This window comes from Aquarana catesbeiana, linkage group LG01, assembly GCF_042186555.1.
Source record: "Aquarana catesbeiana isolate 2022-GZ linkage group LG01, ASM4218655v1, whole genome shotgun sequence".
NCBI classification, from domain to species: domain Eukaryota; kingdom Metazoa; phylum Chordata; class Amphibia; order Anura; family Ranidae; genus Aquarana; species Aquarana catesbeiana.
Window position 1 is genome coordinate 270,973,526 of NC_133324.1, and position 15,530 is coordinate 270,989,055.

At 42.2% G+C, this 15,530-nt stretch overlaps 1 protein-coding gene across 2 annotated transcripts in view; it reads left to right on the forward strand.

The window, feature by feature from the left end:
• Positions 1-15,530, forward strand: part of GOLGA3 (golgin A3) — a 143,158-nt gene that overhangs the window by 96,571 nt on the left and 31,057 nt on the right. For both annotated transcript variants that reach the window (XM_073628458.1, XM_073628465.1), the window contains exons 14-17: positions 4,307-4,401; positions 8,855-9,071; positions 10,910-11,053; positions 12,470-12,667. In XM_073628458.1, the coding sequence (XP_073484559.1) occupies positions 4,307-4,401; positions 8,855-9,071; positions 10,910-11,053; positions 12,470-12,667 (654 nt within the window). The remainder of the gene's footprint in view (positions 1-4,306; positions 4,402-8,854; positions 9,072-10,909; positions 11,054-12,469; positions 12,668-15,530) is intronic.

The following is a 15,530-nucleotide window of genomic DNA, read 5'->3' on the forward strand; positions in this document are numbered from 1 at the left end:
GGGAAGATGGTGTCTTCATTCGAAGCAGTTCCCTATGCTCAGTTTCACTCAAGAATGCTGCAACACAGTATTCTGTCGACCTGGAACAAGAAGGTTCGGGCATTAGACTTCCGATGCACCTGTCGCATGCGGTGCATCAGAGCCTCAATTGGTGGCTCATACCCGAAAACCTGCAGAAGGGGAAATCCTTTCTACCGGTTACCTGGACGGTGGTAACAACAGAGGCCAGTCTGTCAGGTTGGGGAGCAGTTCTGGAACAGGCTGCGGTCCAAGGGGTATGGTCCAAGACAGAGAGGACCTTACCCATCAACATTCTGGAGATCCGGGCGTTACATCTAGCTCTAAAGGCCTGGACTATCAGGCTACAGGGTTGTCCGGTCAGGATCCAGTCCGACAATGCCACAGCAGTGGCTTATGTCAATCATCAGGGAGGCACCCGGAGCCGAGCTGCTCAAAAAGAGGTGAACCAGATCTTAGTCTGGGCAGAGATGCATGTGCCATGCATATCGGCAGTTTTCATCCCGGGAATAGAGAATTGGCAGGCGGACTATCTAAGTCGCCAGCAGTCACTTCCAGGGGAATGGTCTCTGCATCCCGACGTCTTTTGGGCCATATGCCAAAGATGGGGGGTTCCAGATGTAGATCTCTTTGCATCCCGATTCAACAAAAAGATAGACAGATTTGTGGCAAGGACAAAAGATCCTCTTGCATGCGGGACGGATGCGTTGGTGATTCCGTGGCTTCGGTTCTCACTGATTTACGCATTCCCGCCTATTCTGCTACTACCACGACTCCTTCGCAGGATCAGGCAGGAAAGGAAGTCGGTACTTCTGGTGGCCCCCGCTTGGCCCAGAAGGACTTGGTATGCAGAAATAGTAAGGATGACGGTAGGTTCCCCGTGGACCCTACTGGTACGCCCAGACCTGTTATCTCAAGGTCCAGTGTTCCATCCTGCCTTACAAACGCTAAATTTGACGGTTTGGCTATTGAGACCCACGTTCTGAAGAGTCGTGGGCTCTCAGGTCCTGTCATATCTACCTTGATTAATGCAAGGAAGCCAGCTTCCAGGATGATTTATCATAGAGTCCGGAAGGCTTATATAACCTGGTGTGAATCCAGAGGTTGGCATCCCAGGAAATATGTCATAGGTAGAATCCTTGATTTTCTACAGATGGGATTAGAGATGAAGCTGGCCTTGAGTACCATCAAGGGCCAGGTCTCTGCTTTATCAGTATTATTTCAGCGGCCACTTGCTTCGCATTCTTTGGTCCGAAACTTTATGCAGGGGGTGATGCGTCTTAATCCTCCGGTTAAAGCGCCCCTAAACCCCTGGGACTTGAATTTGGTCCTGGCTGTGTTACAGAAACAGCCTTTTGAACCAATAAGTCAGATTCCTTTGGTCTTGTTGACAAGGAAATTAATTTTTCTGGTGGCCATCTCTTCTGCTAGAAGAGTATCAGAATTAGCAGCTCTTTCCTGTAAGGAGCCTTATTTGATTATACACAAGGATAGAGTGGTACTACGCCCTCATCCTAGTTTTTTACCGAAGGTGGTTTCTGATTTTCATTTAAACCAAGACATTGTTCTACCTTCCTTTTTTCCAGATCCCTGTTCTCCGGAAGAGAGATCTCTACATTCGTTGGATGTAGTAAGAGCAGTTAAGGCCTATCTAGGGGCAACTGCTCAGATCCGCAAGACGGATGTTTTGTTTGTGCTGCCAGAGGGTCCCAATAGAGGACAGGCAGCGTCAAAAGCTACCATTCCTAATGGATTTGACAGTTGACCATTCAAGCTTACGGTTTGAAACAGAAGATTCCTCCGTTTCAGATCAGGGCACATTCCACAAGGGCTATTGGTGCTTCTTGGGCAGTGCATCACCAGGCCTCTATGGCTCAAATCTGCAAGGCCGCAACCTGGTCTTCAGTTCATACATTCACCAGATTCTATCAGGTGGATGTGAGAAGGCATGAGGATATCGCCTTTGGGCGTAGTGTGCTGCAGGCAGCGGTACAGGGTCCTCAGGTCTGATTACACCCTACTTGGTCGTGGTCCCCCCCCCCTCAGGTAGCATTGCTCTGGGACATCCCATCAGTAATTACTGTGGCTCTGTGTCCCGTGATGTTCGAGAAAGAAAATAGGATTTTTTAAAACAGCTTACCTGTAAAATCCTTTTCTTTCGAAGGACATCACGGAACACAGAGGTCCCGCCCCTCTTCTAATACACTATATTGCTTGGCTACAAAACTGAGGTATCCCTGCAAGGGGGAGGGATTATATAGGGGGTTGAACTTCCTGATAGGGTGTGCCAGTGTCCAATCACCAGTGATACCTATATAACCCATCAGTAATTACTGTGGCTCTGTGTCCCGTGATGTCCTTCGAAAGAAAAGGATTTTACAGGTAAGCTGTTTTAAAAAATCTTATTTTTTTAATCTGCTCAATAACAAATGCAAATCGCAGAAAAATCGCTGGTGCAGAAATGCAAAACGCACAGTAAAAAGCACTGCAGAAACGGATCTAAAGGAAACTACATAGGTGTGAACCAAGCCTTATGCTGGCCATACACGCATCAATTTACAGATGACAATATCCATTACGAAAAATATTTGTACATTCGCTGAATAAAAGAATGTCGTTTGAAAATTTCACTTGCTTTTAACATTTAGTTTTAAATGAGAGATTTTGCTCCCTAACCAAATAGCTGGTAATTTATATTTACCACTGCATATAGATATTTAAGGATAAAATTGTCTTTCATTTTAAACTTTACATATTAAATGGGTTGTAAACCCTCGTGGTTTTTCACCTTAATGCAGCATGCTGCATTAAGGTGAAAAACTTTCTGTAGTGCAGCAGCTCCCCAGAGCCCCCTTTTATCTACCTGACCCCGATCTTTCCAGCGACGAGAACGAGCCCAGCAGCTCCAGCAGTCTCGGGTCCTGATTGGATAGATTGATAGTAGCAGCAGCCATTGGCTCCCGCTGCTGTCAATCAAATCCAGTGACATGGGAGCTGGGGGGCGGGGCTGAGTCCTGCTTTCTGTGTCAGTGGATGCAGCAGCAGGACTCTGGAGTGCTCCCACACGAGTGTCCCCTTGGAATGTCTCCGAGGGGGCACTCAATGCGGGGAGGAGCCAGGAGCGCCACTGGGGGACACCAGAAGAGGAGGATCGGGGCCACTCTGTGCAAAACTTTTGCACAGAGGAGGCAAGTGTGACATGTTTGTTAAATGGGTTGTAAAGGTTTTTTTTTTTTTTAATTAACTAAATTATACACCACGCTTTTTTTAAGGTTACTATCCGCTTAATCCTTTTAATCAAAATAATTATCGGCCAACTAATCGATTATGAAAATAATTGTTAGTTGCTGCCCTAGTCCTAATGGAATAATTTATTCCATACTAGCACTGGGTATTGCATTGGTTTATCTGTAGGTGGTTACACATATGTTATTGAAAAATTACCAGTTCTAATCATCCAGAAATGAGCACAAATTTAGGGCTTGTGACCATGGGCAAATGCAGCCTTCTTTTGAAATCTGTATAGAATTAGGTGCAGTATGCAGAGCCAGTCCAAAGCACAAAATAGGTGCTCGCGTTCAACCAAGCTCATCCAGGCTAGCAGAAGCAAATCAGAAGACAGAAAGTGGAAATCCCACACATCGTAACCTAGCCACTTTACAGAAAGTTGAAGATACGGCTTCAGCCTAAGCTCCTCCTGACTGCACTCCTCTAAGATTAAGCCCCATGGTGGGGCAATACACGTCACAGGAGTGTAGGCAGGAGGAACTTAGGTTGAAGCCATTACTTCACCTTTCTGTATAGTGCCTAGGTTCTGGTGTGCAGCATTTCCACCTTCTGTCTTCTGATTAACTAAATTTGATATTGCGGTTATTCAAATAGATACGTTAATGATTCTGTTAAGCAGGGTATACACGGACTTAAAATCGGCTGGTTCAGCAGGAAGGTTGAATTTTATTACGTGTATACTGCTGTCTGTTCAACAGAAGCCAGGCTTTTTTCGAACGGTCATGCTGGAAAACCAGCATTCGATCAGTGTATCTTGATGAGGGGGAAAGTCCCCACTGTCAGAATACAAAGACACAGTGGGAGAGATTATTATTATTATTATTATTATTATTCAGGATTTATATAGCGATCTCTGAGTTTTCGGTTTTTGTTCAGCCTGCTGGTTGAAAAACGTATATACCGTAATTAAGGTTTGTGCGATCTCTAGCCTTGTTGATGTTTTGCAATGGATGTGTTACTGGTTTACATTGTCTTTTTTTTCTTCTGCTCTCTTCTGTAGTCTATGCAGTATGACAAAGATCAGATAACCACACTGACCCAGGATAATGCTGCACTTCGGGAACAAATAGAAATGTTACAGAATGAAGCAAAGACGTAAGTTTGTTCAAGTTAACAGATGCACAAATATACAAATTTTTTTGATAAATAAAATATTACTGTCCCTTACAGCATAATTACTAAACCTCGCAGTTTGTGCATTAAACCATTATGTAATTTATTTTTAATTCTTTGTCTTGGCTGCTTAATGATCTTAATCTGTTTCCTGCAAAAGAGTAGATTTACTGTTTAACGTTCATGCACATTCCCTTGACTTTGGGGTTGAGCCGTTTCTATAAAGCGGACCATAGACTGTTGCAATCTCGTCCTGTTCAGCAGGGACTGGCCGAGACTCAAACCATCTATGGGCAGTAGGGAAAGGAAGTCTTAAAAGTCACACATCACAGTACAACCCTGTGAGGAGGTGTATGACGGCCTCAGCCCGAGCTCTAACCAGGCCATGCTCTCCAATGCCTTTCACTCCACCCCCGAAGCTTAATCATTTATGGGCAGGTTAATTGTACCAAAGTCGATCCATTGATGGACTTAGGTACAACCAATATGTCTGATTTTTACATGCAGTGTTTGCCAGCGGCCATAGCTGCTAGAAGTAATCGCCATTCTCCCAGCAGGGTTGGCTTCCTGTGCCCCCCACTTCCCCCGCCAGGAGAACACAATAGCTCAGCGGAGGCATTCCCCCATCAACACTGATTGTGTTGATAGGGGAATCGAGCGATCATGGGTTGCAGAAAATCGCTTAATCGATGGCCTGTCTTAGTCTGAATCCTGTGATTTTTGCTTAGACCCACCAAGAGCAGCTGTTGGTGACCAAAGTGAATTGTCCTGTATCCAGAGCCAATAATAATTTTTCACCCCTATTTCATTCTATGCAAAGTCAGTCTGATGGAAACTGGAAAAAAATATAAGCTTTTTTCAAATTGAACATTAAGGATGAGTAATTCAAGAACATAGGTTTATTCTGCTGCCTTCAGGAGATTGGACACTGGCAAACAAAGCTGTAAGGGCAGCCTAGTAAACCCTTCCTAGAAATGTTGATCCATCTACGGCTGCCTTTAGACTCTTGCAATATGATGTTAAGCCTTCTGGATTCTTCTTTGTCCAGGGTCTTCCATCCTCAGGAAAAGCTCCAAACTCTCCAATCCTATGCTATAACACTATAGTCCAGTCCTGAACTTAATTGTGGCCTCCTTTTTAGAGCAGTTTCTCTCCAGACTGTTGCAACATTCTGACGGAGTGGGACAAAAAAGCTCAGTCTCTGGACCATTGCATGTGCCTGTTGGCCTGGGGTGGAATCCTGTACACTCGTGGTGCAAGAGATTTGCCCCCCGGAAGAGGCACTGATCAATATTCTGGATTCACTATTTTCTTCAAAACTGGACCTCCTGACTGCAAGGTCATCCAACCAGGATTTAGTCAGACAGTGCCATGGTAGTGGCTTACATCAACCATCAGGGAGGAAGCAGATGTCTTGCAGGTCAAAAGGGAAGTTGATCAGATTCTGGCTCTGGTGGAACTTCACATTCCAGCACAACCTGCAGTTCATATTTCAAGTGGCAGACTTCCTCAGTCATTAACGTCTGGACTCAGAAGAGTGGACCTCTGTCACAAGTGGGGGACGCCATAGGTGGGCCTCCCATATTCCAGGTTCAAAGTCAAACTGAGCAAGCTTGTCTCTAGGTCCAGGGATCTTCTAGCCTTCTCAGTGGATGCTCAGGTGACTCAGTGGGAACAGTTCAGCCTGATAAATACCTTTTCTCCTCTAAAACTCTTTCCTCATCTGCTCTGTAGGTTCAAGATTGGGGCCATTTCACTGGTTCTTATCACTTTGAATTGCCCTAGGCAAACAAGGTACTTGGGAATTTTCAGACTCCTGGCAGACTCTCTGAGCCTTTTCGGATCGTCCAGACCATCTATCCTATGTATCAATTTACCACCCTACTTTTCAGTTGCTTGCTTTAATGACCTGTCCGTTAAAGCCCAAATCCTGAAGGATGGGGCCTACCTGTTCCAGTTGTCCCTTTTCTCTTTAAAAGCTAGAAAATAAACTTCTAGAAATGCCTGTCATAGCACCTGGAAAGCATATTACTCATGGTGCGAGGCAAGGAATTTCCATCTCAGTGTGGTCTGGATCAATATTTGACCTCGAGTACAATCAAGGATCAAATCTTGGCCCTGGCGAAACTTTTTCAAAGACCACTTGCTTCATACTCGTACTCCTCCACATTGTTCCACATGTATATTTCTCAGTCTGGTTCTGTCTGTTCTACAGAAACTGCCCTTTGAACCGTTCAGGGATATTCCCATCTTCTCTCATGCACAAGGTTGCCTTCCTCATTGGCATCTCCCCTGTGAGACAATTTACTGAGCTAGTGCTTTAACCTGTAAAGAACCCTTTCCCGTGCTACACAGAGACCAGGTTTCTTTGAAGCCTAGAACCTCTTTTCTTCCCAAGGTTCTTTCTTCCTTTCACCTTAACCAGATTTTTGTTGTCGCATCTCTGTCCTGCTCCATGACAGCCCATGGAAATTTCCCGCCAGTGCCTGGATATGGTTATGTCTATCTCTCCTACAGCTTCTTTTAGACAGACTGACACTTGGTCATTCCTGACCTGTTTCTTGCTCCACGTTCTCTGGGGGGATTTTGAAGCTTATGATTCTAGCCTATAGACTTGGGGAAGGTTTCCACTTTTTCCTGTCAAAGCAAACCCCAATAAGTCAGTTAGTACTTCATGGGCTTTTCAGCATCAGACACCAGTGTCTCAGATTTGCACAGCTCCTATCAGGTCTTTTGTTACAACTTTTAGCAAATTTTATCACGTGGATGTTAAAGCCTCATCTAATGTCAGTTTCTGTCATAGGGAACTTCAGGCTCTGTCAACTCTATTGGGCCCCTTCTGTCAACTTGTTTTTCACGTGGCCTTGTTAGTTTGATGGCTCTATAGTCCCCAACTCGTAAGGGGTACAATACGTTAAGGGATACAGATCCCTTCCCTATTTTCTTATGATCCACTCCTACTATTGCTTTGCTATAAAACTGGATCATGGTGGGAGGGGTTATATTAGGCTGACCTTACAGCTTTGTTTGCCATTGTCCAGTCCCCTGAAGGCAGCAACAAATGGGGTAATCCCTCCTGCAGTGCTATTGTGTTCTTCTGGCGGAGAGCGCAGGGAGCCTTCCCCACTGGCAGAATACAATGACCACTGTTGGCAGCTATAGAAATTTTAATCCATCTATGGCCGCCTTTAGACTCTTGCAATATGATGTTAATCCATGGTGCCTTCCTGCAAATAAGACAGATTGTAATCTTCTATACAAAATAAATCTAATTATCAATTCTCAAAATCAAACTTTCAGAATTTTACACCTCTGAACAAAAAAGTAGTTTCCAACAATTAATTATGATCAAAAAAATTTTTTCATACAAGATGAGTATACTTGAGAGCATAGGCTCTGCGCATTACACAAATTCCCATATTAACAGACCAAAATGCACTTGGAAGTACTGTACAATAAATATATGAGAGGGATAGACCTATTTCACCAAGTGTCTTATTTTGCCCTAGAAAAACCACAACATTGTATAAAAAGAGTAATGTGCGTCATACCAGTTGTCTTATACAGCTGCTGTGTCCTATAAAAAATTCTCAAAAAATTGGAACCTTTCCTGGACTACCAGAAAGAGAAAAACTCTAAAGTTTGTCTGATTACTTTTGCAGGGAACAAAAAAAAAAGAAACTGCTACATGAACTGAAACATTTGAAAAGATTCCATCTACCAACGTTAAGACCAATTTTGTCAGTTAGTTTGGGCCTGTTGTTTAGCTGGGTGCTTCCACAAATATCACACTATTTGCTGACCCAAATATCACTCTTTCTGGCCAAAATTGTGGCTTTTTGTTTTGATTTATATTACCCTTGCATATTCATATGTATTTTCTGATGTATAACCTTGTTTTGATATTGTGTGTTTTTAAAAAGATTTTTGTCTGCATTCTTTAGTTGAAAAACCACAAACTTCATTGATAGAATATTATAAAAGGGCCAAGTAAAAGTGGAAGAGAACATTCCAAAATTGTTACAACAGTTTCTGCTCACACTTTACTCCACATCTATGTTTTGTTTATTGTCAGTATATCCGTTAATATTACAAAGGAACATATTTGTAAAGCAGGAAATCAGACATTCACTAGACCATTCACTACAAGTAAACCTTCAGGTGCATGTGTTTTAAATGAAAGTGATCAATTCCCCATCAGTGAATGTTTAGTGAAAGTTGTTTTTAACGCTTTATAAATATGTCCCTAAAAGCGATGGAGCACATTATGAAGGCTGACATTCTATGCTTAGAGAACTTGTACAGTTGAAAGAGTCTGCAATTTAATTGTCCTTATTGAAATATAATGAATTGTTACTTATTTGGAATGACATATTGTTAAAATGTTCTAAAACTGTGTTTTTTTTTTTTTTTGTTTTTTTTTTTTACACTAAAGGGCAATTACTGAGCAAAAGCAGAGAATGAAGAGGATAGGCACAGATCTGACGAGTGCTCAGAAGGAAATGAAAGCCAAACACAAAGCTTATGAGAATGCAGTGGGGATCCTAAGTCGTCGCCTCCAAGAAGCTTTGACAGCAAAAGAAGCTGCAGAAGCAGAGCTCAAAAAGCTCAAAGCACAAATCTCTGAGGGTGGAGATAGTCAAGCATATGAGGTATCAGATGGAATATTGGGAGCAACGCACTGCTTTAATATGAATTCTAAATGCTACATGGAATAGAATGTTTGTTTTTTAAGCTTTTTAACTCATTTTGTAAAAACACAACTAAACAGTAATATTGTTTAGAATAAAAGGTGCTTTGCGCATGTACAGTTGTGCTCATAAGTTTACAAACCCTGGCAGAATTTATGATTTTTGTTAGCCATTTTTCAGAGAATATGAATAACACGAAAACCTTTCTTTCACTCATGGTTAGTGTTTGGCTGAAGCCATTTATTATCAGTCAACTGTGTTTACTCTTTTTAAATCATAATCACAACAGAAACTACCCAAATTACCTTGATCAAAAGTTTACATACCCAGGTGATTTTGGCCTGGTAACATGCACACAAGTTGACACAAAGGGGTTTGAGTGGCTATTAAATGTAACCAGCCTCACCTGTGATCTGTTTGCTTGTAATTAGTGTGTGTGTGTGTGTGTGTGTGTGTATAAAAGGTCAATGAGTTTCTGGACTCCCGACAGACCCTTGCATCTTTCATCCAGTGCTGCATTGACGTTTCTGGATTCTGAGTCATGGGGAAAGCAAAAGAATTGTCAAAGGATCGGCAGGAAAAGGTAGTTGAACTGTATAAAACAGGAAAGGGATATAAAAAGATATCCAAGGAATTGAGAATGCCAATCAGCAGTGTTCAAACGCTAATCAAGAAGTGGAAAATGAGGGGTTCTGTTGAAACCAAACCACAGTCAAGTAGACCAGCTGAAATTTCAGACACAACTGCCAGGAAAATTGTTCGGGATGCAAAGAAAAACCCACAAATAACTCCAGTTAAAATACAGGAATCTCTGAAAACATGTGGTGGGGCTGTTTCAAGAGGCACAATAAGGAGGCACTTGAAGAAAAATGGGCTGCATGGTCGAGTCGCCATAAGAAAGCCCTTACTACCCAAATGCCACAAAGTATCCCGCTTACAATATGCCAAACAGCACAGAGACAAGCCTCAAACCTTCTGGCCCAAAGTCATTTGGAGTGATGAGACCAAAATTGAGCTTTTTGGCCACAACCATCAACGCTTTATTCCTACTGTGAAACACGGAGGTGGATCGCTGATGTTTTGGGGATGTGTGAGTTACAATGGCACAGGAAATTTGATCAAAATTGATGGCAAGATGAATGCAGTATGTTATCAAAAAATACTGGAGGAACATTTGCATTCATCAGCCAGGAAGCTGCGCATAGGATGTTCTTGGATGTTCCAACATGTCGATCCAAAACACAAGGCCAAGTCGACCTGTCATTGGTTACAGCAGAATAAAGTGAAGGTTCTGGAGTGGCTATCTCAGTCTTCTGACCTCAATATTATTGAGCCACTCTGGGGAGATCTCAAACATGCAGTTCATGCAAGACAGCCCAAGAATTTACACGAACTGGAGGCTTTTTGCCAGGAGGAATAGGCAGCTTTACCATCTGAGAAGATAAAGCGCCTCATCCACAAATACCACAAAAGAATTCAAGCTGTCATTGATGTTAAAGGGGGCAACTGGGGTATGTAAACTTTTGATCAGGGTAATTTTGGTAGTTTCTGTTGTGATTATGATTTAAAAAGAGTAAACACAGTTGATTGATAAATTGCTTCAGCCAAACACTAACCATGGGTGAAAGACGTTTTTGTGATATCATTCATATTCTCTGAAAAATGGCCAAGAAATCAAAAATTCTGCCAGGTTATGTAAACGTATGAGCACAACTGTATGTGTTAACTTGTTTTATGGGTGCATACAATATGGTATATCCTGTTCTCTAATGCATACAATATATCTTGTTCTCTAACAGGAGAAATTAAAAGAATTAAAAAATGAACTGCAATCTGTTAGCCAGAGTAAGGCCATGCTGGAACGTGAGCTGCAAGAGGTTATATCACTGACTAGCCAGGAGCTGGATGAATACAGGGAGAAAGTCCTTGAACTAGAAGATGAGGTAAGTTTAAGCTGAAGCCTTATTTTTTCAAGATTCATAAAGATGACCTAGATTTTGTAAAGTTTATGTCAAGTGACCTGTTGATAAAGAAATGAGGCCTAGGCTTTGGATAAGGTTTGATTAGGGGGCGACCGATATAGTTTTTTCAGGGCCGATTGTCGATACCGATTTTCTACCAGGCCAATAGCCGTTATCAGGTACCGATATTCTGTACATTTAGAGTGGCACCCTGTTGTTTGTTGGTGGCTTGCTGGCACCCTGCTGTGGGTGGGTGGCTTGCTGGCACCCTGCTGTGGCTGTCTGGCTGCCACACCCTGCTGTGGGTGGCTGGCGGGCACGGTGCATCCTGCGGTGGGTGGGTGGCTTCACCTGGTTGGCTTCTGCTGGCTGGCATGTCCTCTCTGGTCCAGTTCCGCTGTTCGGTGGCATGCGCTGTCTGAGGCAAGGGAGGCCCTATCCCGGGAAAAGAAATCAGGACTCAGTCAGACCCAGAACATTTGCAGGCCCAGTGCATGTCAGTGCACTGCAAACCTTCCTGGCTTTTTCTATCTGGGCCAGTGACATAGTGAGCCCCAAAAAGATGGTCGCCGCGGCAGGGGGAGAATATTGGTAATATCGGTACGTTTCTGACCGATACTGATTCTTTTGAAAATTCTCGAATATTAGCCAAAATATTCTTGAATATTGGCCATAATAATTGGCTGCTCCGAAAATTGGTCGACCCCTAGTTTGGATCAGGTAGGGAAGGGTACAAGCCCTGTTTTTATTGCTGTGCTCACCCTATTTAGCACCAACAATTTACGCAGCAATTTATGTACTGTAAATTAGTCTCTGCACTCGAGTTTTACAAACTAAGTTCTCTATTTTTTATATGTATGAATGTGTATTATACACACACAAAAAATCCTATTTAGGCAAGGGCTACCTATCCTTCCAGCATGTCTTTGGAGTGTGCGAGGAAGACCAGAGTACCCAGAGAAGACCCATGCAAACACAAAGAGACATGCAAACTCACTGCAGATAGTGTAGTGTCCTGGATTAGAACCAGGGGGCCCAGTGCTGCAAGGCAGAAGTGCTTTACGTTTATCACCATAACAGGAGATGAGAAAAAATTCTTCCAGTTCTAGCAGTGACAACTGTCTAACCTTGTCTTTGGAGAGATTTATTTTCACTTCCTGTTATGGTTTCAGGAGAGAAACTGAAGAGTAATCTCCCCAACAGGACACAGACAGACAATACAAATTTTAACTATAGATACATTTTTAGTCTTTTATGGTTCTTGTTTCTAGTGCCAATTAAATTTGAAAAAAGTATATTTGTTCTTAGGATGCAGTTTTAAAATTTGTATTCAATTGTTTTAGAAGCTTCAAATATGTGGTGTTTTTTTTTTGTTTTTGTTTTAAAATATTGCTTTAGCTCCAGGAGTCTCGTGGTTTTAAGAGAAAAATAAAAAAATTGGAAGAAATAAATAAAAAGCTGACTCTAGAACTAGAACATGAACGAGGAAAGTTGTCTGGACTTGCACAGTCTAATGCTACTCTGCGTGAGCATAACAACGTTCTTGAGACTGCGCTGGCAAAAAGAGAGGCAGACCTGGTCCAACTAAACCTGCAGGTATAAAATAAATGGACACACTGCGGTCCTTCTATCTGTAAAATGACTGAAATAGATATTCTTGGAGGGTTTCTTTCCTAAATAAATTGGAATATAGCTGGTTGTGTTTGTTTATATTTAGAATAGCAATCGAAGTAGCAAAATTCTATAGAGTGTATGAACAGGTGATGCCATGTATATCCAGTGGGGACGGAAAGTATTCAGACCCCCTTAAATTTTTCACTCTTTGTTATATTGCAGCCATTTGCTAAAATAATTTAAGTTCGTTTTTTTCCTCATTAATATACACACAGCACCCCATATTGACAGAAAAACACAGAATTGTTGACATTTTTGTAGATTTATTAAAAAAGAAAAACTGAAATATCACATGGTCCTAAGTATTCAGACCCTTTGCTCAGTATTTAGTAGAAGCACCTTTTTGATGTAAAACAGCCATGAGTCTTTTTGGGAAATTAAGTTTTTCACAGCTGGATTTGGGGATCCTCTGCCATTCCTCCTTGCAGATCCTCTCCAGTTCTGTCAGGTTGGATGGTATACAATGGTGGACAGCCATTTTTAGGTCTCTCCAGAGATGCTCAATTGGGTTTAAGTTATGGCTCTGGCTGGGCCATTCAAGAACAGTCACGGAGTTGTTGTGAAGCCACCCCTTCGTTATTTTAGCTGTGTGCTTAGGGTCATTGTCTTGTTGGAAGGTAAACCTTCGGCCCAGTCTGAGGTCCTGAGCACTCTGGAGAAGGTTTTCGTCCAGGATATCCCTAAACTTGGCCGCATTCATCTTTCCCTCGATTGCAAACAGGGGTCCTATCCCTGCAGCTGAAAAACACCCCCACAGCATGATGCTGCCACCACCATGCTTCACTTTTGGGACTGTATTGGACAGGTGATGAGCAGTGCCTAGTTTTCTCCACACATACCGCTTAGAATTAAGGCCAAAAAAGTTCTATCTTGGTCTCATCAGACCAAAGAATCTTATTTCTCACCATCTTGGAGTCCTTCGTGTGTTTTTTTAGCAAACTCCATGCGGGCTTTCATGCGTCTTGCACTGAGGAGAGGCTTTTGTCGGGCCACTCTGCCATAAAGCCCCAACTGGTGGAGGGCTGCAGTGATGGTTGATCTTCTACAACTTTCTCCCATCTTCTGACCGCATCTCTGGAGCTCAGCCACAGTGATCTTTGGGTTCTTCTTTACCCCTCTCACCAAGGCTCTTCTCCCCCGATAGCTCAGTTTGGCCGGATAGCCAGCTCTAGGACGGGTTCTGGTCATCCCAAACGTCTTCCATTTAAGGATTATGGAGGCCACTGTGCTCTTAGGAACCTTAAGTGCAGCAGAAATGTTTTTGTAACCTTGGCCAGATCTGTGCCTTGCCACAATTCTGTCTCTGAGCTCTTCAAGGCATTTCCTTTGACCTCATGATTCTCATTTGCTCTGACATGCACTGTGAGCTGTAAGGTCTTATATAGACAGGTGTGTGGCTTTCCTAATCAAGTCCAATCAGTATAATCAAACACAGCTGGACTCAAATGAAGGTGTAGAACCATCTCAAGGATGATCAGAAGAAATGGACAGCACCTGAGTTAAATATATGAGTGTCACAGCAAAGGGTCTGAATACTTAGGACCATGTGATATTTCAGTTTTTCTTTTTTAATAAATCTGCAAAAATGTCAACAATTCTGCGTTTTTCTGTCAATATGGGGTGCTGTGTGTACATTTAATGAGGAAAAAAATGAACTGAAATGATTTTAGCAAATGGCTGCAATATAACAAAGAGTGAAAAATTTAAGGGGGTCTGAATACTTTCCGTCCCCACTGTACTTAACCCTAACTATACCTCTGGTTATCACGATTTATGGCAATAAGGAAGTTTGGCTGCTGCAGTACACTTGTGTACTGTTTAGACCTTCCTCAAAAAGAGGTTTTTTCTTCTGGTTGTTCTTACCTCTGAGTGGTGGTGGAGTGTGTCACCTGGGAAGAAACGCAAGAAGATTGTTTGGGAAGCTGTACACATAGTTGCTTGAAGGTGATCACATTTTAACTTTTTCACAGTCACTGGTATGGGATTTTTTTTGGTAGTATATTTTGAATTTTAACGTGTATATTTCCCCAGCTTTTTATATTCCTGAAATGTATTTGTTGTACCATGCTCTTGTGTGAAAATGTACCCTGTTCTCTTTTGTATTGCTTTCTTTATGTGAAAAACCTGGTGATCCTGCCAATCCCCCTGCTTTCCTATTTAAAACTGGCTATGCTAGGCATAGAAGCACATTCTTCCCAGCAAGTTCAGTTTTCTGGCTGTGCTGGGAGCACAGCCCGCCTTTCCTCCAATGGTGCTGACACGCTGCGCTGCACAGCCATTCACTGGGAAGATCAGCATATTGTTCCTTGCTCTGCCTCCTGCTGACACGCTCCCTACAGTCTCCACCCACCCACCTCTCCTTATGCAGCTAGGAGGTTATGCAATCCCTTAAAAATAAAAATAAAAAATGATATTTTATAATGATAAATATATATGTGTATATATGTATGTATGTATGTGTGTGTGTATGTATATGTGTGTATATATATATATATATATATATATATAATAGTGCCTTAAAGTATTCATACCCCTTGAAATTTTCCACATTTTGTCATGTTACAACCAGAAACGTAAATGTATTTAATGGGATTTTATGTGATAGACCAACACAAAGTGGCACATAATTGTGAAGTGGAAGGAAAATTATCAATTATTTTCAGATTTTTTTTTTTTTACAAATAAACATCTGAAAAGTGTGGCGTGCATTTGTGTTCAGCCCTCTTGAGTCAATACTTTGTAGAACCACCTTTCACTGCAATTACAGCTGCAAGTCTTTTTGGGA